We start from the raw sequence: 23,770 nt of genomic DNA on the forward strand, positions 1-23,770 counted from the left end.
GTGGCGGGGGGGTGTGAGGAAGGGGATGAGCGAGGCAGCTGATGCATCCTGCTGGGATGGGGCTGAGCTGCAGCACATCCCAGCCCGTCCTGGAGCCTTTTCCTGCGTTAGGGTGTAAGGGTGAACCCCAGCAGCACCCTGGGCACGGCGGGGGCAGTGAGGAGCTGCGGTGCAGGGCTCAGATGGCTCCGGGCCCCTCGTCCTCGTGGCAAGCAGCAGCGAAGCCGGTGTCTGCAGTTCTGCTCTTTCCCCGGCCACTTTGCCTCTCCAAGCCCATCTGCTGCAAGTGGTGCCTGGGCGCGGAGACCCTGATATCGCCCGGGCGCGAGGCCAGAGGGTCTCCGTGTGCCCCCAGAGCCGATGGCGGGGGCTGTCCCTCTCCTGAGGCTGGCGGGGCAGGGGAGGGGGGTGGCGCGGGGGGCTGCCTGCTGCCTAACCTCGGTGTCAGCTTAATGAACTGCTCCTGTCAGTCCCGCGTGTCACGCCAAAACTCCTCCTGATGTGCTCATAAATCAAAGTGACGGCAGCTCTTACCCCGGTAGCTGCACCCAGTCATCTGCGTCTAATGTACGCCGAGCACAAGCGATGCTCCGGACCCCGAGCCCCCACGCTGGGACGAGAGGCAGGACCGGGATGGGGGGCTGTGGGGCCAGATGCAGGATTTGGCCCTAACACAGACCCAGCTCCTCCGGCAGGCGCAGGGCTGTCCCCTCTGGGAGGGACTCAGCCGCGTTTGGCAGGCTGGGGCTTGCCGAGGGGAGAGGAGCTGAGCGAAGCTCATACGGCGATGGCCGGGAAGAGAGGTTTTCAATAAGGCTGGGGCTGAAATTCAGGCTCGTGCTGCCCTGCCTTCTCCAGGACAGGCTCTTGACTCAGAACCCCCAGGCTGGTGGGTGCCACTGGGTAGGTCCACGTGTGGGTGCACCTCTTCACCCGTCGCACTCAGTGGGTTGGAGCCCGTGCAGTTTGTTGGCTCTGCCACGCAGCGGGTGCTCTCCAGGGACTGGCGAAGTGGCTTCCCCAGAGAGAAGTGGTCCGTGTTTTGGCTTAGCCTGGGCATTTGTGCATCCGCTGGGAACCAGGACTCGTATTCCCAGGGCTGGCCCCTGTGTTCGTGGTCTGGTGAAGCTGGAAGGATGCACACATGGGTTTGAAGCACGGGAAGGTGCAGGTTCAACGTGGACAGCGTCGTCCCTGCCAGAACCACACTTGGGTCGGGGCTGCCCGGTCCCCCGGGGCTCGGGGGGGTTCTGACTCCGCCGGCTGCAGCTCCGGGCAGGCCGGGTCGGGAGACCCCAGCCGGGCTACGCGTCACAGGCGACGTGCCCTGGGGATCCTCCTGACTTCATCCGCTCCCAGTTTCCTCCTGCTCCGCAGCCTGGAAGTGCCGTGAATGAGGCTCTGTTTGCGAAGAGCCCGGGCTTGCCCCGGGCCCCCGGGGAGGGCGTCGGCGGAGCTGGGAAGAGGAGAAGCCCGTCCCGTCCGTCCCAGCTGCCGTTTCTAACCAAGGCGAGGACATGCGTGTCCATTCCACGCGGTGGCAGAGCTTCCCCTCGCAGGGGACAGGGACACCGTGGGGGACAGTGCTGCCTGTGTTAAGGCCCTCGGGCACACAGCCTGGTCCTGCCTGTTTTCCTCCATCATGGTCCTACGGTCCGTGGTCTCCTCCGGTCCCGTGGCCTGAGGCCTTCCTGGCTCAGCACCTTGCTCAGAAGCGAGGGTGAGCACAGGGATTTCTTGTCACTGAGCAGAAATCCCTTTGATTTGTGCCTTTATCTTCAAGCGTCAGAGGTGCAGGACTGAGGCAAAGCCAGAGAGGGTCTGGACCTGACTCTGGGGGGACAATTCTGCCGTGGCCAAGAGGTGGACAGGACAGGGAGGAGTCCGCACATCCCTCTGAGGCTGAGAAACCAGATTTAAACTCTCTCTGTGCCCTAGACAGGACTCTCAGTCATGCCTGATGTTGCAGACCGCAGGGATTTTGCAGGGCGGTGCCTGGAGCCCATCCTCACCCTCCATTTCACAAAGCCACGGCCGAGCATCAGGAGCATCTGCAGGGGACCGCCTGGATCCCGCGGGGCCCGGGGCGCTGCTTCGGGTACAGCAGCACGTGCTGATTGCAAACGAAGCCGTGAAGTGGCTTTGCCCCAGAGTCTGTCTGCTGTTCCCTGTTGAGCAGAGCATGAGATGCAGCCTCGGGGATGATGGAGAGAGCGAGGTGGGGCTGTGCCAGCTCCCTGGGATCCCCGGCACACCGGAGGCCTAAATCCCTGCGATGCTCAGACCCAGCCAGAAGATAAAAAGGACGTTTCCTGTTGCAAAGCTCTTGCGCTCCTTAGTAAGAACATGGACATGAAAATACTTCTTTTTGGGCCAAGCGATGGGGCTGCGAAGTGCCCCCGCTCACGAGTGCGGCGAGATCGGGGGGAAGCGCTTTAGCACGGGCTTGGCCGGTGTGCTCCGCCGAGGCGGGGGCTCGCTCTCCGAGAGCGGCCCCAGCCCTTTTCTTGCTCAGGATAACGGAGCTGCCGTGGAGGAGCCGGGCTGCCGCTGGGGCTGGTTGGCGCGGCACAGCCGGCTCGCTGCCTGCCAGCCCGGCTCCTTGCAACCTGCAAACAACGTCTGCGCAAACAGAGGGGTTCAAGGGGTTACGGAGACGGCTGCCCCGCTAATGAGGCCGGGCAGGCCGGGGGCAGCTCCCCTCTCGTGGCCGGCTTGGATTAGCAGCTGCCTGTCCCCATCCCTAATTGAATTCTCTCCCCTTCAGTTAATTCTCATGGATTTCTTGGTGCCTCCCTGGGGACCGCCCTGCCTAACTAGTTTAGGGCTGGCTACGCTGGTCAGAGCGTAGCCAGCGCCTGGGGATGGGTGGGAGAGTCACCTACCTGGGGGATGCTCGTGGCTGGGGTGGGGGCACCGGGGCTGGTGCCTGGGGGCTGGGAGCGCTGGGCAGCTGGTTCCCTGCAGACGGTTGTTTTCTGCCTCCCACCAAGGAGGGGCTCATAATGGTCATTTTTGGTAAATAGGGACCATTTCCCTGCTTAAAGAATGGTGTTATGCATCTGGGCAGTCTTAGGACGCCTTTTGGGTGCTGGGAGCCCCTTTCCTTCAGTGATGCTTGGTGCCCGCAGGAGCTCGCCCTGCGGCTGAGCCTCCCCGCGTGGGACCCCACGGCTCGGTTTTGTGGGTTTGCCCATCTTGCAGGCAGAGCTGGGTCTCTGCTCTGAGAAAGCTGCCAGCTCTGCTTGCTCCCTCTCTTTTCAGTGCTTTATTTTTCCCTTCCCCTTTCCTTTTCTTCTCCTCCTCTTCCGATAGATCAAAGCCTCCGTCCGGCTCAGCCACAAGCTGAGCGGGCACAGCGGCCTGGCAGCAGGATGGAGGCATGCACGGCCGCGGTGCCGCCGCCGCGGGCATCCCTCGCGAACACCGCTGGGCCCCTGCCTCCCCTGCGAGGCTTCTGCTGCGAGGCTGGAAATAACGCGCTTTGATTTCTCCCTTTTGTCTCCTGGCAGCCGTTAGGGAACAAGCAGCTGGCCTTCCAGCAGCAGCTCCTGCAGATGCAGCAGCTCCAGCAGCAGCACCTGTTAAACCTGCAGCGCCAGGGGCTGGTGAGCCTCCCGCCGGGGCAGGGCACCGTGCCCCTGCAGACCCTGCCCCAAGGTAAGGACCCCTGCCCGGGCTGGGGGGGCCCCCACGGCTGCAGCTTCTCCCTGCAGCGAGGGAGCGCTGGGAGTGGGGCTGGGGAGCGGGCTGGTGGCGTTGCTTTTTCTAATGCGCCCATCTAAAGTTTGGGGCCTGATTGCATTAACGGCTGGAGTAGACTGGGAGAGTTTGAGGTGGGTTGTGTGCAGGATTGGGCCCCCAGCTTCCTTTTGCAGAGGGGTGCAGGGAGCCAGGGTCTCCTCCCCTCTGGGAGGGCTCCGCGGGCGCTGTGGGCGGCTTGTTTTGGGCTTCCCGATGGGGCTGTGCCCGGCTTTGGGTGATGATTTCCCAGTGCACGGTCCGTGCTGGGCTGCCTGAGCTTCAGGGAGCCAAGCTGCGCCAGCTGGGCGGGGAGGGAGCCCGTGGGGTCCCAAGCCAGCCTGGTGCATGGGTGCCAGTGGGTGCTGCTCCTTCTCCCTGCTGATGGCGGGCGCTTTCTCTCTGTGCCGTAGCTGTGTGCCCCTCGGACCTCCAGCAGCTCTGGAAGGAGGTCACGGCCGCCCAGCCCGTCGAGGACAGCATTAAGCAAGAAGGTCTCGACCTCACCACCAACACCTCCAACTCTACCTCGTTTTCGGCCGCCAAGGTCTCGCCTCCCATTTCCCATCACCCTCTGCCCAATGGACAGAGCACCATGCACACGCCGAGAAGGGACAGGTATTGCTGGGTCGGGCCCTGGCGCTTCGTGGGTTTTGCTGTGGGGCTGGCAACAGGGTTGGGAGGGCTGGGGGGTTTCTGCCCACCCCATAAACAAGTCCTAGCGCTATTTTGCTGTGCCCATGGAGGGCAGGAGCCATTGCTATGGGGTCTCCCTTGGGTCCCCGAGGGCTGGCCCTGTGCACGGGAACGCCGGAGCATCACGGCTGCCCCGTCTGACAGTCCCTTTCTGTCCTCTGCAGCTCTTCCCACGAAGAGACCCCCAGCTCCCACCCGCTCTACGGCCACGGAGAGTGCAAGTGGCCTGGCTGCGAAACCCTCTGTGAGGACTTGGGACAGTTTGTCAAGTAAGTGCTCCCTTTTTTGGGGGAGGTTTTCCTGGAGGAGGGGAGAGCCCGTGCTCTTGAGCCGGGACAGCATGGGGCTGGCAGAAATGGGTCCCAACACCCCAAAGTCTGCGCAGAGCCGGGGGGCCCCATGCAAAAGGAGAAGACAGCAGAGATTGCAGCCAGAGGAGAAGAGACCCAGTGCAGCGGGCAGGAGCGGGCAGGAGCAGGCAGCAGGCGAGGGGAGTTCGCAGCTCCCCTCCTGGGGGGCGAGAGGAGGGGAGGAAGCAGATGGCGGCGCGGCAGCCCGCTGACACCGCTTGTGGGCTCCAGCGCTGACTGATTAACTCCGCTGTCGAAGAGCCCTCTGCTAGCGTCAGGGTCAAACAAATTGTTTTCACGCTTCGTCAGAGGTTTACTTAATTAGTTCATTTGCAATTAGATCTCTTTGTAGCCAGGATTTTTAGCAAAGACATCAGAAGGAACTGACGGGCTTGCTTGCTCCTTCCCCCCTGCCTCTCTGGCTGGCTGCTCGGCGCGGTGGCCGAGACACACTGGTGCGCGCTTCGCTCCCCATTGGCAAGATTTTGGGTTTTTACAAACTGATCCCATCCACTGCCCTGCACTCAGGGCCAGCTCTGGTGGGAGCATCCCTCAGGCTGCACCGGCCTCCTCATTCCCAGGGAGGGAGCTGGGCAGAGGCCTTGCACAGGAGGATGAGGAGGTGCGAAGGCAGCCTGGGGAGGCGGGGGTAGCATTGCCTGGTGGCGATTCAGTGAGTGAATGAGTCAGGCTCCTGCCTCTCTGGGCATGTTTACGTGGCACGGGGCAGATAGGCAAGCTCTGGTTTGGAAGCTGGAGCTGGGGTTGGCAGGGGATGCCCGGGCTGGGTCGTGGTGCTGGGAGAGCCTTGCTGTGCCGGCCGGGGCTGTAGGGTCCCTGCGCGCTGCGTCCCACCTGCCTGGCCCCCTGAGCACACCTAGTGCTGGCAGGAGCGAGCTTCCCGGGGGGGCGGCCTCCCCGACAGTGCTAGTGAAGTGTTTCTGTCCCCTCTGCCAACGTGAGCATGTGTCGGGGTGTGGGACAGACAGATGGAAAACTTCCAGCTCCCAAAGGCTGAGCCCAGCTGCAGCATGGACCTTGCTTTGAGTCTGGGCACCGGCTTCGAGCCTCCTCTGAGCATCACCTCCATGGAGTAGCTCAGAAAGCCTCAGCCTTGGGGTGGAAAGGGGCAGTGCGTCCTTTGAGCAGTGGTTTATAAAAGCCTGTGAGGGTTGGTGGGAGATGTCTCCATTCCTGCTCAGCACAGCCTAGGCTCTCGATAGCTTTTTCCCTGGAGAAGCAGCCATGCCCTTGGTCTGCTGTGCGGGGAGAGGAGCGGGCGGCGTGGTCCAGCCGCAGCCCTGCGGAGCGGGGCTCAGCCGCCAGCGGGGTTTGCTCACATACAGGCTTGGCAGCTGGTCCCAGTTACCTAACTTGTTTTTGCAAGTTGGGGCTGGAAGTCTCTCGCAAACAGCCGGGTGAGACTCCCGCTGTCTTCCGCATCCAGACCGAGGGTAGATACTCCTGAGGCACCTTCTCCTGGGCTGTCTCAGCAGAAATATCTCAGTCTTGGTCCTGGAGAGCGTTGGACCATGGCTCTGGGACAGCTGTGCATTTCCCAGCATCAGATGCCACCTTTTGGGGTGTTCCCGGGGTGGCCCTGGTACAGCTTGCCCTGCTGCCCAGCATCCCCCCTCCAACCTGTCCCCTGCTCCGGTGAGGAGCCCCCAGGTTTGCACCCAACCCAGCAAGGACGTGGCCTGGCCATGCGACGTCTGCGGGGCTGGCTGCGTCCCCAGGCTGCTGCTTTGCTGGATCCAGGGGCAAGGACCCCCACAAGGCGATGCTGGGATGTCCCTGGCTGCAGCAAGTGGCGTCCCCGTCACCGGGTGCTTGTCTCTGCCAGGCGCCCTTCCCCTCCCCGAGAAGGAGGGAGAGCGGCGAGGACCAAAGGTCCTTGTGCTTTATAAACATAAAGTGCCGTATAAACACAAGGCATGAAAGCGGTAGGATGAGAAGCACCCTGGAAATGTCACCTTCTGCCTTCGAGGGTTTCCTTAGAGGGTGTAAGTAAACCTCCATAATGCCGCCTTTGTCCTGAAAACCTGCTCCTCAGGCCCTCCTGGGTGCCTCCTGCCAGCAGCCTTCTCAAGGACTTTCCATCAACCAGTGGCTGTTCCTAAACACCGCGGGGCTGCCAGGGGCAGGGCTGGTTGTCCGCTGCCACCCTCCAGCCCGGATTTGGGGAGGAGGCACAGCCCAGTTTGCTCGGCCGCCTTCGTGCCTCGCTTTCCCTTCTGCTCGTCGTGCTTTGGGCAGCAGTGCCGGAACGTCCCCGGCACGGGCAGCGCCTCGCGGACATCCCCGGGCGTTGCTGCAGTACAGGCGGTTTGCAGGTCGGGGCTGATCCCAGGTGTGGCCCTGGCAGGGGGGCTGCATTTCGGGCACGTCCAGGCGTAAACCCCCGTGTTCTTCTCCCCAGACACCTCAATACAGAACATGCACTTGATGACCGAAGCACGGCCCAGTGTCGAGTCCAGATGCAAGTGGTACAGCAGCTGGAAATACAGGTGGGTACCGCCCCGGCCTCGAAGGATGTGCATTTAAAAAGCTGTCTCCTTTCCAACTCGGCGTGCCGTGACTTGGCTGCTCTCTGCAGGAGGGAAGTAGCGAGGTTGGGGACCAGTCTAGCAAGATAACTAGCTGCCCCAGTGTCACGGGGGCTCATTTTAAGCATCCTTCCCAAATAGCGGTGCTGCCCCTGGCCAGGCAACGGTCCTGATGGGGATCAAGATCTGGAGGACCCTCCAGCTGATTCGCCCTCCAATACCAGCATCCCTGCACAGCTATGGTGGGGCTGGGGAAAGGGACAAGCTGTCTCTCCCGCCCAAAGCGTCCCTGCGGGCACGAGGAGCTGCCACAGACCTGGAAGGCCCGTGCTGCCTGGGGGGTGCGCGCCCACAGGCGGGACCTGAGCTCTGCCCCAGCCCTGGTGCCCAGCCCTGCCGCCGCAGCGAGAGCCACGGGGCTGCTGGGCTCTTTGGAAATCAGGCCACTTATTTCGGTGGCTGAGCGTGGTCTTTGGAGCCCAACTTCGGGGTGCTATTTTTGGAAAGCCAGTTCTTTAAATAGTGCCTTTACCAGCATCTCCGACTCCCTGATGTGCCGTGCGTAATTCGGTTAATAGAGAAGGGAGGGGAAAAAAATGGGAGGAAAACGAGGGTTTTCATCTTGGGACTTGAACGCCATCGGGGGGGAAGGCGGGACGGGGCAGGGGTCTCTGTCAGAGGGTCGCTCACCGAGACCCCCATGGCATGACAGCGCCTGGCTGTTCAGCCAGGGGCTGGCCGGAGCTCAAAGCGGTTTGTGCCCATCGCAGTGCACGGTGATGGGTACCATCGCGGGGGATGCCAGCCCTGGGGGCAGCGGGCCACGATGTGCGGCAGCCACGGCAGCCTCCAGCCCAGAGTTACACTAACAGGGGCTGCGGGGTCGGGGGGACGCAGCAAAACCGTCCCTGGGCGGGGAGGCTGCAAAGCCGCCCGGGCGAAGCCGTGCAATCGCGTCCTCTCCCTCGCTAAAGCGAGAGGGTGAAAGCAATTACTGGGGCTTAAAGAGGGGAGGGAAAGGAAGGGGGGGGAAAAAAAGCTGATAGGCGAGCAGAAAGCTGCGTGCGCAGAGAGGAGAACCTGCCACCGGAGCTACCAATTATAAAGTTTTCAGCGCGGAGCTCCCGCTGTGCTGGCGGAGAGCGTCTGCATCACGAGGGGAGACCTGTCAGCTCTAATGAGCACCACGACAGCGAGAAAGCATCCGAGCTGCTCAAAACTTGCAGCAAACTCCACTCTGGCTCCTGCCTTTAACTCCTTCCTTGCCTGGCTCCGGTGCCTGCCCGGGGAGGGGGCTCGGCTGGGGGGGAGACGGCGGCACGCAGGGACACGGCCAAGGCCTGAGCTTGAGGGGTCACGGTGGAAAGGGAAGGCGACAGGAAGAGAGCGGGTGTCAGATCCCATCGCCTCCGCTGGGCTCAAAATCTCTCCTGGTGCCACAGTGAATATTTCACCCTTCTCTGCACTCCGGGGAGTAAACAGGCGGGAGCGCGCAATTAAAGCGATGTTGCGCGTCCGGGTGGATGGATGGATGGACGGAGGGGTGGGTAGATGGACAGGGAGCTGCTGGTGAGCGGGAGGCAGCAGAGGCTGGAGGAGGGCGAAGGGGATGGGGATGGCTGGCACCGGGGCGTGGGGACCAGAGCACCCGGAGAGCGAGGGCTGCGGTGGGTGGCCAGGACGGGGCCGTGGTGGTGGATGGCAGCCTGAGGGCATGAGAAATGCCTCTGTTTCACCATAGATTTTTCATCTGGCCACACATGCGGAGCTGGAGCAGCGGCGGCCCCCGTGCCCCTTGCGATGGGTGCCAAAGCCCCCTGCAGAGCCACGGTCCCGCTGGGGCTCTCGGGAGGGCTCGGCATCGGGCAGGAGGTGGCTCTCGGGACGCTGGAGGATGCTGCCTGCCCAGAGCCAGGGCTGGGGGCTCGGTGGGCAGATCCTCCAGGCCGTGGGCACCTCCGCGAGGGTCTGCTGGCGCTACCTGACCATCTCCCTTCTGCTTCTTGCCTCCCACAGCTGGCAAAGGAGAGCGAGCGTCTCCAAGCAATGATGGCCCATCTTCACATGAGACCTTCAGAGCCAAAGCCTTTCAGCCAGCCTGTAAGCGTGCATCCCCCTCCTGCCCTCGTGCGTCCCTGCAGCCACCCTCTCTCCTGCGCTTTCCCCTTGCCGCTGGCTGCCGTCCCCTCCCTGCCCTGAGCATGGTCACCGCGGCCCTGCGCGGCCTAGCGGGATGGGCTGCCCGGGACGGGCATGCCCTGACTCCGCTCTGGCACATGTGCTCTTGTGCTGGTGCAAGGCATCAGGCAGGAGTGAAAGGCAGCGTGCGTCAGCGTGTTGTGCTGCTCCGCCAGCTCAGACGTGCAGTGGTTGCATCCCATCCCGCGGTTGCATCCCATCCCATCCCATGGTTGCATCCCGTCCCGCGGTTGCATCCCATCCCATCCCGTGGTTGCATCCCGTCCCGCGGTTGCATCCCATCCCATCCCATCCCGTGGTTGCATCCCGTCCTGCGGTTGCATCCCATCCCATCCCATGGTTGCATCCCGTCCCGCGGTTGCATCCCATCCCATCCCGTGGTTGCATCCCGTCCTGCGGTTGCATCCCATCCCATCCCATGGTTGCATCCCGTCCTGCGGTTGCATCCCATCCCATCCCGTGGTTGCATCCCGTCCTGCGGTTGCATCCCATCCCATCCCATCCCGTGGTTGCATCCCGTCCTGCGGTTGCATCCCATCCCATCCCATGGTTGCATCCCGTCCCGCAGTTGCATCCCATCCCCACCGAGCCCAGCAAGCCTCCCCCCTGCAAGCCCTTTGCTGCCCACTTTGCGGCGTGAGCCGGCTCAGGGCCTGCCGAGCTGCCGGTGTGCCGGGGGCTCTCCCAGCCCCTGCCTTCCCCACGCCGGTACCCAACCGCCCGCCCTCCCTCCCGCCTGTCCGTGCAGCTGAACCTGGTCTCCAGTGCCACCCTCTCCAAGAGCACTTCCGACACGTTCCCCGATGGTTTACCTCATCCCCCCACCTCCGCCACGGCGCCCATCACCCCCCTGCGGCAGGGCCCCTCCGTCATCAGCTCTTCCACTTTACACAACGTGGGACCCATCCGCAGGAGAAACTCGGAGAAGTTCTGCACCCCAATATCTTCAGGTGAGCTCTGGGATGGGGCTCAGCACCCTCTGTCACGCGGTCCCCGGGTCCCAAAGTGGGTTCCTTCACCCCCTGCCCCCCCATTTCTTGTCCCCCCTCCAGAACTTGCACAGAATCATGAGTTTTACAAAAATGCAGATGTCCGGCCGCCCTTCACGTACGCCTCGCTCATCCGGCAGGTGAGTGGCTCCCCGCGCCGTGGGGTTCAGCTTTGCACCCCAAGACCTGCCTGCAGAGCGCCTCGGGCAAAGCCACGCTCTCCCCCACTTCCTCAGTCCTGGGGGAGCCCCCACACCCGCTGAACCCCCATTTCTGCCCCTCGTGCCTCGCCACGGTATGGGCATCGAACCTGGCCAGGGCGTTGCGAGTGATGCTCTTGTCCCCTCTCTGGTTTCCCAGGCCATCCTGGAGACCCCCGACAGGCAGCTAACGTTGAACGAAATCTATAACTGGTTCACGCGGATGTTTGCCTACTTCCGGAGGAACACGGCCACCTGGAAGGTGAGAGCAGCCCCGCTCGGCGCCGCGGGGCTCGCCCCATCCCACCCGGGGCTGCCTGCTGCGGGAGGTGCTCCGGCTTGTCTGGGCACCTGTGGTAAAGGACCAGTTCATTGCACAGATCTGAGGTGGTGCCGGAAATTATTTTGTGGATAAATCCCACATTTTTCCCCCCAAAAATGCATCCCTGGTCTCTGGGGACACATTGTCCATGCAGCAGGATACGGCAAAGGGCTGCGCTGTAGAAACCCGGGGCTTCCTGCAGAGCTGGGGCTGGAGCGGAGCCGGGAGAAGGGCAGAGAAGAGAGCGAGACACTTGAAATAGCTTGAAATAGCAAAGAAGGTTAATGATAACCCGGGGGCGGGCGGCACGCTGCGAGCAGGAGATGCCGCAGCCGGGCTGCGAGAGGCAGCGGCCGGGTCTCGGCAGCGGCCGGGGATGCGAGTGCTGGTCCGTGGGGACGGGGAGGGCGGTGGTGGCTGGGGGGCCGTTGGCGAGCAGGAGCACCCGTGGCTCCGCTGCAAGCCCCCGAACGGGTGCCTGTGCCCGTCGGCTCCCCACGCCTGGTGCACGGTGCTGCATGGGCAGGCACTGGGGAAAGTTTTGGCAGCGAGGAACCATTTGTTACTGGCCTGGGCTGATGCGTGTGAATTTTGGGGCAGTGTCCTGGGGCAGCACCCGGGCGCTGGGGCTGCTCCTGCCTCGGTTATTTAGAAATCACCGAATCCGAGAGAAGTGAGAAAACACATCTCGGAGGAAAGGAGTGGTTGTGAGAAGGAGCGGTTATTGCCCCGGCCAGGAAGGATTTATTTATTGTTTCCTGCTGCATGTATTTACTAAGACACAGCTTTGTCCTACTCAGGGTCACAAGCAGCAAAGTGGCAGAGGGAGACTAACACTTAAAAAAAAAAAAATTAGAATAAGTGAGGTGCAAGCGAGACGGTGCATTTTGACAGGGTTAAGGGAGGAATTGGTTGTTCTGGAGCCCGGGTCCCCGTGCGTTGCTGCTGCAGATCAGAGCTGACCGCAGCAGGGGTTTGCTTCTCTGCAGCAAACTTTGGGTGAATAATGGGCGTTTTGGCACCAGAGTGCTACAGGTGGCCCCGGCTTCGGCACAGACCATCCCGGTCATCCCCGTGCGTCCAGTGGGGAGGAGGGTGGTGGGAAGGAGCAGGGCAGGAGCAGTCAGAGGTGCCTGGGCCATTTTTGGTGCTGGCCGTGGCCCTGCGTCAGTCTGGAGTCCCCCTCACGGCACGCGTGCAGCACTGCAGGCCGGCGCCGCGCAGCGCGGGGAGCATCGCATCGCTGGCGCATCGCTGGCCCCGCCGCTGCTGCCCCGGCCAGGCCCGCGGGGACGCCCCCGGCTTTGGGGAGAGGGTGGGAGCGGATGGGGAGCGTCGGGGCGGAGAGCCCGGTGCGGCCGGCGCTGCTGCCAGGACGGGGTCTCGCCGTGGGGCAGAGCAAGGTCCGTCTGGGGCAGCGTTTCCCCGCTCCGTGCCTCCATTTCCCCGCCTGCGGAATGAGATCGTGGCAGGTGAAAATGGCTTTTTCCTTCCCTTTCACGAGCTAAAAGGAAGAATGTTTTGGGGTTTTTTTCTTTGCAGCTCCCCTGCACCCCATGTTACCCAAGGGCAGATGTCTCGGAGAGGGGCATCCCCCAGCCCTTCTGGTTCCCTTTTTGCTGCTCTTTATTTTTTCCTGTTCCACCACCAAAAGGGATGGCAGGGAATTAAAAAGAGCTGGTGGGGGGATGATTCCCTTCGCAACTTTGTGTCCAAGGCCAGGCTGCTTTTGAAGGAGGGGGATACACAGGAAAAAATAATGTATTTCCGCTCCTGGGAAAACCAGTGTTTCTGCTGCAGCTTCTCCCTCGTCTCCTGCCTCAGCTGCCCCCCGGGATGGGTGGGCAAGGTGGGTGCCAAGGTGGGTACCCCGTCCCCACGGCGGGGCAGAGCCGCGGTGCGGCGTGGGGGCCCACGGGGAGACCCCCGGCACGGCACGGGGAGCGGGGCTGGGGGCGTAAAGCAAACATCATTAGAAAAGACAAAGATGAGAGGCAAACAGAGCAGCCAGGTCTGGCGCTGAACAAATACTCTGTCAAAATACAAAAGCCACGTTAGGATGAGGCAGGGACGCCCCAGCACCAGGCGGGAGGATTCCCATGTCGGGGGTCTCGCCTGGCACCTCCTCCGTGTCCCGGGGCACCCTGCCCGACACCCCGCACTGGCAGCGGGGCATCCCAGGCTCCGGCGATGCTGAATCGCATCCAGCCCGGTGCCAGGATTTATTTTATCTCCCCTTTTGCCTTTGCAAACATGTACCCACCAGTGCCTGGAAGCAGGGGGCTGTCACAGCGGGGAGAGGGGGGATGCGGGCGCTGCTGGACTGGGGCTGCATCTCCACGTGCAGGAAAGGTTTCGGCTTTGCCACGCTTCTTGCCTTTAATCAGGGCTTTGTTTGGACGAGGAGTCCCCTGCGCGCACAGGAAGGAGGAAGGGGAGCGCGGGGCAGGATCCGGCCCCGGCGAGGGGAGGACGTCCTGTGTTTGCTCGCCAGGGGACAGGGGTTCAAGGGCAGCGGCTGACCCGGCCCTGGCCGGACTTCAGACCCCTGGGCGCAGGCAGGGAGTGGGGTATTTGCAGAGACGGTGCAAGGGCAGAGCGAGGGCCGGGGGCTCATCCCGCTCCCTCCCTGGCCCGGGGGCACAGCGGTGTCTGGGGTCCCCGTGGGATTTCCAGCTCCCCAGGACGTCTGTGTGTGCGGTGCTGAGTGCGGCCGGGCCCTCCTCTCCGGGCGATGCCAGCACGGGCTCTGAGGACCAGGGATGCCTCGGCCCCCGGGGCAGGGCATGTCCCAGATGGAGCGTATGCCTTTGGGTGGGAGCGGCGGTGGCACCGGCTGGGACCCGGCTCTGCGCCGCACCAAGCATCACCGGAGGAGCCGGGCTGGCTGCCGACCAGCGGGTTCCTGGTGCGACCCAGGCATTCCCGGTTCCCCCCGAAAAACCACATCAAACAGCACCAACTGTGCCTGAATCTCATTCCCCAGGAACCGGCTCCTGGGAGCCGCTTGCAAAGTTTCCCCTTTGGGCTGGCTTTGCCAAACAGCGAGAGCAGCAGGAGCCTGCCCGTCCCCACGGTGTGCCACCGTTCGAGCCGGCTCTCGCCGGGGCCATGGCGGCAGCACCGGGCACGATGGCGCGGCCGGGGACGCCGGGGCGGACAGCGGGCGGTGGGCGCAGGGCAGCGGCCAGAGGATGGATGGATGGATGGAGGACGAGGGAAGGAGCCCAGCTTTGTTTGGTTTTGTCCTTAAATTAAAAAGAAAAGGGGGGACAGTGCGATTTGATGAGTTTCTGGGAACTCTAACACTTTCCAGCGCGGGGGGGTTCAGTCCTTGTGTCTCCTTTTGCCTTGTTGTGTTGGCCGGCTCCTTTGTTTATACAGCCCCCGTTCGACCTTTTAAATTGCTGTTAATGTTTTAGCGTAACGAATTAGTCTCTCATCACGAATCAGGACTCGAAATAAAAAAAAAAAAAAATATAAAAAAACCCTCCGAGGCCAACTTCCTGAAATTGGGGTCATTCTCATTTGCAAGGCAGAGAATCTGAGAACCTTAATGCAAGGAAATTTATTCAAAGGCAGAGCCCCGGCGTGATTAGGCCCTTTGTAATTATAGCTCGGAGAGATTCCACTCCAGCCTCCTGCCTCCCTCATGGATTAGCAAGTGAGTCGGAAAAATACACAGGATTTAATTAGAGGCAAATTAAAATTGGTAATGAAATAGGGGCAGTAGCAAATGGCAGGGAGTTGGAAGGGGAAAAGGGAGCTGGTATCTCTCGGGGCTGCGCTGTCTGCCTACGTGTGTGTCTCTTTATTTTACATTTAGAAGAAGAAAGGGAGGGAAAGGACCAAAAAGGGAGGAGAGGGGGGGAGAAAAAGAAAGGAAAAGATTAGCTGGCTTTACCGAGCATCGCCGAGCGAGCTGCAGCGGAGAGGGTGGCTCTGCTCCCGGCTCCTTGCTGGTGTGACTGGTCGTCCCTTGTCCCACGCTGTCCCCATCTTCCTCGGCGTCCGGCCAGGGCCCGTGAAGTGGGTGGTGTCCCACCTGCGCCTCGGGGGCTCGGCTCCCAAACCCTCTCGGTGCTGATGGGGTGAGCGAGCATTTGCAGCATCCCCGGGTGGCTTTGCAGAGCGTTTGGCTGCAGACACGCCGAGCGTGGCCGGGGCAGCCCCGAGCTGTGGGGACCCGCAGGGGCTGGGCGAGGAGGAGGATGGGGAGGAAGAGGTGGGGTCCGGGCGGCGGGGCGAGGGCCGTACCGCTGAGCTCTCCTGCCCGCTCTGCCCACAGAACGCCGTCCGCCACAACCTGAGCCTGCACAAGTGCTTCGTGCGCGTGGAGAACGTCAAGGGAGCCGTCTGGACCGTCGACGAGCACGAGTACCAAAAGCGAAGGCCACCAAAGATGACAGGGTGGGTCCTCCTCTCCCGCAGGACGCAGCCCGGGAGCTGCACTCGCGCCCCCTCCGCTGCCGAACTCCCGGTCCCCGGGCCGGGAGCGCTCAGCCGTGCATCATTCTGCTTTCTCTCTTTCTGCAGGAGTCCGACTTTAGTCAAAAACATGATTTCAGGACTCGGTTACGGAGCACTTAATGCAAGTTACCAGGTAAGGCCGCAGTCCCGTCCCTGGCAGGGATGCAGGGGCGCTAAACCTTCCCAACTCGGCAGTCCCGTTTTCTATCGCAGTCTCGCATCCTCCTTGCCTTGAACTGCTGCTGCTTTCTGTTGCAGGCTGCGCTGGCAGAGAGCAGCTTCCCGCTGCTGAACAGCCCCACCATGATCAACACCAGCTCCGCCAGCGGCATGCTGCACGTGGGCCACGACGACGTGAGCAGCACCGTGGAGCAGGTCAACAGCAACGGCAGCAACAGCCCGCGCCTGTCCCCGCAGCAGTACAGGTCAGCCTGGCTGGGGACGAGGGACGGTGCCGGTGGGTGTTACTGGGGTTTGGAGCTAAGGGACAGTGGCACTACGGGCACCGGGAGCTGCTCGTTGCCTCCTGTGGCTCCTGTCCCCCCGGGCAAGGCACAGCGTGGGGATGGAGGGGGTTTGGACTGAGCTTCGTGGGGTTGTGGCCAGTGGGAGCGGCTGCCCGAGGCTGAAGGCTTCCCTCCCCGCAGCCATCCAGTGCACGTGAAGGAGGAACCCGCCGAGGCGGAGGACGACAGCAGACCCGTCTCGCTGATGGCCACCACCAACCAGAATGTGACAATTCCCGACGACAGGGACCTGGAGGAGGAGCTGCCGGTGGAAGACTTGTCCTAAGGACCCCTTCCTCCTCCCCACCGAGGGGCAAACCCTCCCCACCCTCCTGGCTGGAGACCAAGCGATGGCTCCCACCTCCCCAAGGTGACCTTTGGCGTTAACCTGTTTTTTAAAGGCACTTCCACAAAGCAAAAGGGTTTCCTTGGTTCAACAACCTGTTGCTGACGGCGCGTCCTTCCCGCTCCCCACTGCCCGCGCCGCAGCCCCAGTGACTGACCGACCCCTGCCGCGGGGGACGTCCCGCGACACGAGAGGCAAAAACCCGAGAGCTGGACTTTTTCTCCCCTCCTCCCTTGGTTAGTGACTGGTGAACGAGGATGGTAGGTTGTTTCTGTCCGAAATGGTCCCTCCTTCCTTCCCTGTGCACGGTGGGCACGGGGAGGGCACCTCCGTCCCCTCTTCCCCTGTGGTGCTCTGCCGCCCGCGATGCTCGAGCCTCCGCCAGCGACCGCCCCGGGGAGGGAAGGCAACGGCAGGAACCCACTGTCGTCTCTCCGTCCCCCAGTGGGTTTTGCACTAGGAGGGACCGTGGACCCTGCCCACGAGCTGCCTCCACCCAGCTTTGGGGGAAGAAACAGCAGAAATGGGAGCGAGTCCTCTGCCGTGGTCTGGACGTCGGGCTTGCACCGTTGTCTCGCGGCTGGGGAAGGACGAGGACCGGCGCGTTGGTGGGACCGCGTCCCCTTTGCCTCGTCGCCTCCAGCAGGTTGCTAAACTGCCTGGCAAGCGGAGCAGCCCGCCCCGGGTTGGCCACCCTCCCCGAGCCCCCCGGGCCCCGCTGGTGGGGGGGTGGCACCCAGCAGTGATGACCGTCCCCAGCCGACCGCCAGCGCCGGGCAGCGAGGACGCAGCTCCCCGCTTCCTTCTCGACGTCGGCTGCAGTGGGTGACACCTCTCCCAGCCCACACGGGGACGGCCGGTGGCCCGACTTCCACTTCAGGGAAAGGCTCCTGGTCCCCTCCGCGCGCGGTTCCTCCTCCGAAGCCGGGGCAGGGTCTTTGAGGCTGGGCAATGGTGTGGGGAGGCAGCATCCATCGCCGCCGAGCTTCCTCCTGGGGGGCACCCGCAGAGGAGCTGGTGCAGGCAGAGCCCAGCAGCGAGCCACGGCTCGGCCGTCCTGCTGGTAGCAAAGCCGACCCCGGTGAAACCCCGTGGCGGCCGAACCTGGCCGTGGCCGGCGAGCCGAGCCTGCTGCCACCAGGGCTCTCGCTTTCATCTTTTCTTTTCGTTATCCTTTTGTGTGCGTGTGCATCCAGATGGAGAGATACCAAAAGATTTCTAGAGACAGAAGGTCCGTAGTTCAGGTGAACAGATGGTATTAATGCCAAAAAAAAAAAAAAAAAAGAAATATTAATAATAATGAGAACAACACAACCAAACACCCCTCTTCTCCCTGCTTTTTCTTTCTGTGGTGGTGATGTGGGTACCCGGCGCCGGGCTCCTCCCGGCCGGCAGCCACAGCCTCCCCAGTGCCCCGTGCTGGCCTCGGGGACCAGCACTTTCCTTGGGGACCAGCACCTTCCCTGGCATGGCCAGGCCGGCACTGGCCGTCCTGGCACGCAGCAGGGTCTCGGGGGAGTTGCTCTGATGGACATGGAGCTGCTCTCATTTTTGAGCCCAGCTCCGGGCTCTCCCGAAGCGACCCTGCGCGCTGCTCCGTCCCTCCCTGTCCCTGCTGCCCCGCGGTGAGGCATTGGCGGTGGCGGCTGCGTCACTGCCCCAGCTCATGGCCCCCAGCTCTGTGCCGGGGTCCTGGCACCGGTACCCCGGGAGCTGCGTTTTGGGTTGAAAAGGCAACGCACAGCTGTGGGTCGTGGGGGGCTGTGCTTGTTCATCCCCGTGCATCACCTCTGTGACATCCCCAAGGGGCTCTTGGCCCTGTGGCATGTGTCCCCAGGGTGAGCCCACACCTCAGATCACCCTTTTTGCTGCCTGCTGCATCCTCGATACCCAAGTGGCTGCAGAGACCTGGCTCCCCCCTGCAGCCATCGGTGAGGCTGAGCGAAACCCCCCAGCCTTGTTCCCCGGAGCCCCCCGGCACCCTCGGGGGATGCTGAGACCCTCGGGGAGCAGCAGCCGCCCGGGGGGAGGCACAGCCCGGTGGGGCTGTTACCGGGGGTCACCAGCATCCCCGCGGCCGCTGTTGCAAAGGGGCCTTTTCCCCTTCCTGAAAACCCAGAAAATCCTGCAAAAGCCGCCCTCCCCAGCCCCACGGGTGGGCGGCCGCCGCGGTGCGTGGGTGCTCGCCGCGCGGTGCCGCACGGCGCCGCGGCGGCCTTCACTAGGTGTCTCCACTCGACCCGTGTTTCTCCCCGCGCCGCCGCCTCGCTCCCTCGCTGCTGCCAAAGTACGAGGGCCAGGAGGTTTGCCAGGCCGCCCGCTTCCCCTCGCCCTCCGGCCTCTCCTGGCTCGTCCCCGCCACCGCTGGCTCCCACCCGGGCTCTGCCGGACACCAAAGACCCTGCCCGGGCTGGGGGGCACGAACCGAACCCCATCTCCTCTAAAGGAGCTGCGAGGCCAGAGGCACTGCGTATTTTCCCTGCCTGCTTTCCTTTTTTTTTTTTTCCTTTTTCTTTTCAGTCTTTTGATTTTAAGTTATTGTTTTAAACAAGTTTACAGCTGCCACGGGCGGGTGTTGCGGGAGGGAGGCCGGCGTCGCACGTTGCTGCTTTACTCGTACGAAGGAGCAGGGGGGGCGGATGGGGTTCACCCTCGGCAGGGGATCGCCCGTCTCCATCCAGGCTTTTGGGTTTTTGGTTCCCATCTCCCCGGCGGGGGACAATTGTGCCTCTTTATGGTAGTGCCAGCACCCAGTGTCACCCCTCGTGCTGCTCCGGCGTGTCTGGGACACCCCAGTGTCCCTGGGGAGGAAATGGCCTGGCCTCATCCTGGTGCATTCATCTTTTCCAGGGAGGGGGAGGCTTTGCAGCCCGATGGGTGCGGGCACGGCTGGTGCCGCAGGCGCTCGGGAGCTCGCATGGGTGCCGGGAGCCGCTGCAGCGGAGGGCGGTGGGTGCTGCCGGCCCCGGCTCCCACCCGCCGCCGGGGCTGTTTTGCTGGTGGGTCCTTGCCCGCATCCGCGGGGCTGTGCGTGGGTTCAGACCCCCTTGCTGTTTTTCTGCGGGGTGTTTCAGGAGCGGCTCCCCTTCGTTTGCTCTTCCTGGCTCCTTTCGCCTCCCCTTCCTCACGCTCTTCAATTTTTTAGCGACTCTGCAAGCCCCTGTTATTTTGCATATGGTTGAGGCAAAATCCAAGGGGGTCCAGGCACGAAGCGCGCCCGGCGTTGGCGAGCCCTCCAGCACCCGCTGTGGCTCCTGCTCGGGGTGTGATATTTTTTTTAAGCTTTTCCAGAGGTACAGACATCCCCGAAATGCCTCCCAGAGCCGGGCGAGCCACGTGCCTCCAGATCCCCCCAGGTCCAGCCAAAATCCCCGTGCACCATCACGCCATCACCCCCAGGCCCCGCGAGGACAACCTGGCGCCCTCCCCTCCGTGCCGTATATTCCTATAGGTCGTTAGCCGCCATCCTGGCTCCGAAAAGCACTATATATATTATATATATATAAATAAATATATAAATATAAAGGAGTTTTTTTCTTTAAACACGTGCACAGGTTTGGCAAGTCCTGTGGCTCCAGGTGATGCCTCTTCCCCGGCCGTTGGTGAAACGGGAATCACGGTGGGTGATTTCACGGGACACGTGCCCGCTTTGATACTCAGGGGTAAATTTAATCTATTCTCTTACCCCCACCCAGCCCAGCCGCCGCTGCAGGGTCCCATCCGAAGCCAGGTACCGCGGCCCCTCCCAGCCTCGCCCACCCCCACCCCTCTGGTTTATTTTTTGCTAGTTTGAATTTTACAGAATTCTGCGTGTCTTACCTCAAACACACGCCGGAGGCGAGGAGGGGAGAGGAGGGCTGAAGGACCAAACGCAATGTGTGGCAGAATTGTATGTCTGTATATATTGAGATATATATATACTGGGTTTAAACTTACCAACACGAATTGTTCTTTTTGTTTCTCCTGGATTTTTTTTGGTTTATTTCCCGTTTCTTTGCCCCGGGGCAGTTCTGCGAGGGGAAGGTATGGGCACCGCACTGTAAGTAAAGGCATTTTTCTGGTATCTCCCACTGAAGGAATTACTCAGTTTTCCATGTTTTTTTTTCCCCAATGATTTTTTTTCCCCTGAATAGCTAGAATGGGTAGAGCCAGGGGAGGGCTGGAAACCAGTGCTCGAAGGGAAGGGGTGCTGGTAGCACTGGGGGGCTGCTGGGGAGGCCAGCAGAGGCAAAGGGAAAGCAGCAGCTGAACCTGCATTAAACCAAAGGGTTTCTTTGCTTTGTTTACACGCCTGGCCAGCCCCACCGCCCAAGAGGATCTCCCTGGGTCTAGGTTTTTGTCCTGGAAGCATTGGGGAAGGGAGGGACAGGCCAGAGCCGGGGGCTTGGGGACCCTCCGCTCCCCGGAGCTGCCCGCGATGGCCCCGGAGGGACCCAGGGGGGTGCCGGGGGCATCCCCATCCCCGGCTGCTCCGGGGAAGCGCCAGCCCTGCCACAACCTTTTCCTTTTCCCCCCTTTTTTCTTCCCCATCCTCTTTGGCGCTGGGTGGGAAGGTGATGCTGGGGAGGTGGGAGAGGTCCGAGGGGGCCGGAGGGTGGCGGGGAGGGGGGATGTGTATAAAACGGCCCTTTCTCTCCCGCCGCCGCCTTCGCTGCGCATCCCTCGTGCTGTATAAAGGAAATAGCATTGCTGTGTATTTGTACTCTGAACTTCCGTGTGTCTGCTTTGGCAGACGGTAAACCCTTGTACAGTAGATCTAGCTGCATGTAATCTGTATGGACAATGGCATTATAAAATGCAATAAAATAAATTACCTATCATGCTGCTGTGCTGGCTGCTTTGTTATGATTATTGATAAAAAAAATCTGCATTTTTAATCCTCGTAGGCTCTTCAGCAGCAAGGGAGCGATGGTCAGCCTGGGCACCGGAGGGGAGAGAAGTGACTTGCTCTGCTCTGTCGGGGCTGGGGGGCGGCAGCAGCCCTGGTAATTTAGGTCCCTATATTTATTCCTTACCAGCTCGCTCCTTCCAGCACCACCGCGTGATCCCGGGGGAACGGGCTGAAACCTGCTTCGGGTGGGCTTGTGGAGCTGGCCAGCCTCGGGGTCGCATCCTGCCCGCGGGGTGCTTGCTGCTGCTGCTGCTGGTGTCGCAGCAGCGGAGCCCCACGCCTGCCGGTGCTGGGAGCTGTACGGTGGCGGTGCTGGGAGCTGTACGGTGGCGGTGCTGGGAGCCGTACAGTCGTCGTAAGCTGCCAAACCCAGAGGTTTTTGTTGCCAGCACCCACCAACGCTGTAGAGCTGCCTTCGCTGATGGGGAGCTGGGAGATGCTCGGGTTTTTCTGCGAGTTCAAGCCCCGGGGCAGAGGCAGGGAGAGGGGACCCGGCAGCACCCACCCAGCGCCCGTGACATCCCCGGGCTCCCTGCATCGCGGAAACCTGGGAAGCGCCTGAAGCTCCCGGGATGTGCTGATTGCAGGGCAGAGCCCTGCCAGCCCTCCGCAGCACCGGCGCGTGCTGACGGGTGCCTGCGGATGGGATGGGATGGGATGGGATGGGATGGGATGGGATGGGATGGGGTGGGGTGGGGTGGGGCGGGGCGGGATGGGGTGGGATGGGATGGGATGGGGCGGCAGTGGCTCCTGGAAAAGCGCAATGGCAGCTCAGATGGGAGCGTCCCTCCTCTTCCTCACCAAACAGCCCCTGCTCCACCCTGGTGAGGTGGGAAGGGTTTTCCCAAAAGCTGAGGCGAAGGTGAGCTGCTGGATATTCACTGGACTTAACCGCAGTAGGAGATCTAAAATACAAAAGAAAAACAGCAATAATTAAGAAGTTAATCATTAGCAAGTAAGAGAGCTTTTGCCACTGCCCTTCGGGATTTTTTCTCCTACCTCTTCTTTTTTTTATTTTTTTAAGACCAGTTCTGCAGTGAAGCTCCTCCGCCGCATGTTTAACACATCCACGTCTGTGTTCCTCAGAGGCCTCTTAATCCAGCAGCAGCAGCGGTGCCCGCCAGCGCCCGCGCTCCCTCGCACCGCAGAGCCCCGGGCAGCCGGGCCCACGGCACCCAGCGCCGCCGAGCCCGCGGCTGGGCCCTGGCGGCAGCCCGGTGCTCCCCGGCACGACGGCAAGCGAGGAGGCAGCTTCCCGGCGGCTCGGCACCATCAGCCAGAGGACGGGAGGTTTATCCAGAAGCGCTCGGTGCTCATCGAGGCTCTGAAAGCAGGGCCAGGTTTGCAGCCTTGATATCTGCTCCTTAAAAACAGAAAGTGAGGTTTTGGCACTCCCCTCGGGGAATCGACTTCCCGGGGCACCGGGGCTTTGCCATCAGGAACTTTTGGCTCTTGCATTACTTTTGTTCCTGCATGTCCTCGCTCCGAGTCCCGGCCAGAGCTGCAGCAACTCGGGGGACGGGGACGGGGCTGGGGCTGGGAGCAGCTCTCAGCCACCGCTGCGGCCCCCAGCCGCCTCGCAGCCCCGCGCTTCGCAGCCCAGCGAAATGGCTGGCTCCCATCTGTGTCTGGCCCCTGCCAATATTAATAGACTGTTATATCCCCTTTCCCTCCACTGCTCCGGCTCGGCCAAACTTGCTTAATCTTTTTTCCAGTGGCCCTTCTCCAGGGCTCTTTGAACCGTGGCCAGCTCGCCGGTGGCTTCCTGGGGCGCGCTGAACGTGCCTCCGCCGGCCCCTCGCCGCCCGGCGCGGGCCTGAGCCAGCACCCATGGGTGCACGGGCCATGAAGAGAGGCCAGTGTCCCTGTCCCCACCGGCTCCCCAGCTCCCACGGGGAGGGCGCGGGGGCTCAGGGCTGGGCGCAGGCTGCCGATCGCTCGGGGGAGCATGTGGCTTTGATTGATTTAACACTTGGAGAAAGAGCTTTTAACTTTTAAACTAGAAACTTTTTTTCCCTTTCTTTTTTTTTTGCTACGGACATGAAAGCTTTCTTGGTTTGATTGCTAAACCAGTATGTGGATGGGGGAAGAGACTGGGACCAGCCACCCCCTTCCCTCGGCTCCTGGGTGCGGAGCAACTCCATGCGCCCAGCAAATGGTGGCAGGAGGCACCCACCCCTCTCCTCCTCTTCCCTCCTGGGTGCTCCAGAGCGTGCATCCAGGAGAATGCCACCCTTCCCGCCCGCTAGCTCGATGCTTTGCCCCACGTCGGTGGGAGTTTCGCACACCCCTGAAGCACGGCACGGGGTTTGCTGCCGGGAGCGGAGCCCCTGACCGGGGGCGAGTCGCTGCCTCGGGTGCACACAGCCGGCACAGCTTCCAGACAGTTAAAAAGAACAAAAAAGGAGGGGGTGCTTTTGGTTGTTTTGTTTTTTTTTTTTTTTAAATGAGCATTAAGGAATTGCAGCTGGGGCCAGGAAGGGATGCGGCCAAAGCGTTCTTGCTCTGGGA

The 23,770-nt window shown here is 62.0% G+C and overlaps 1 protein-coding gene across 1 annotated transcript in view; it reads left to right on the forward strand.

Moving 5' to 3' along the window:
• The window catches only part of FOXP4 (forkhead box P4), a gene marked incomplete at its 3' end in the record, with an annotated part of 60,778 nt that extends 44,470 nt beyond the window's left edge, over positions 1–16,308 (forward strand). Inside the window, exons 6-17 of the mRNA XM_082329964.1 lie at positions 3,513–3,660; positions 4,155–4,359; positions 4,602–4,706; positions 7,210–7,297; positions 9,353–9,436; positions 10,284–10,485; positions 10,588–10,664; positions 10,885–10,986; positions 15,335–15,456; positions 15,583–15,649; positions 15,775–15,941; positions 16,164–16,308. Coding sequence (XP_082186090.1) covers positions 3,513–3,660; positions 4,155–4,359; positions 4,602–4,706; positions 7,210–7,297; positions 9,353–9,436; positions 10,284–10,485; positions 10,588–10,664; positions 10,885–10,986; positions 15,335–15,456; positions 15,583–15,649; positions 15,775–15,941; positions 16,164–16,308 — 1,512 coding nt within the window. The remainder of the gene's footprint in view (positions 1–3,512; positions 3,661–4,154; positions 4,360–4,601; positions 4,707–7,209; positions 7,298–9,352; positions 9,437–10,283; positions 10,486–10,587; positions 10,665–10,884; positions 10,987–15,334; positions 15,457–15,582; positions 15,650–15,774; positions 15,942–16,163) is intronic.
• Positions 16,309–23,770: the final 7,462 nt, after the last annotated feature.

This window comes from Platalea leucorodia, assembly GCF_965183815.1.
Source record: "Platalea leucorodia genome assembly, chromosome: 19".
In the NCBI taxonomy this organism is placed as follows: Eukaryota; Metazoa; Chordata; class Aves; order Pelecaniformes; family Threskiornithidae; genus Platalea; species Platalea leucorodia.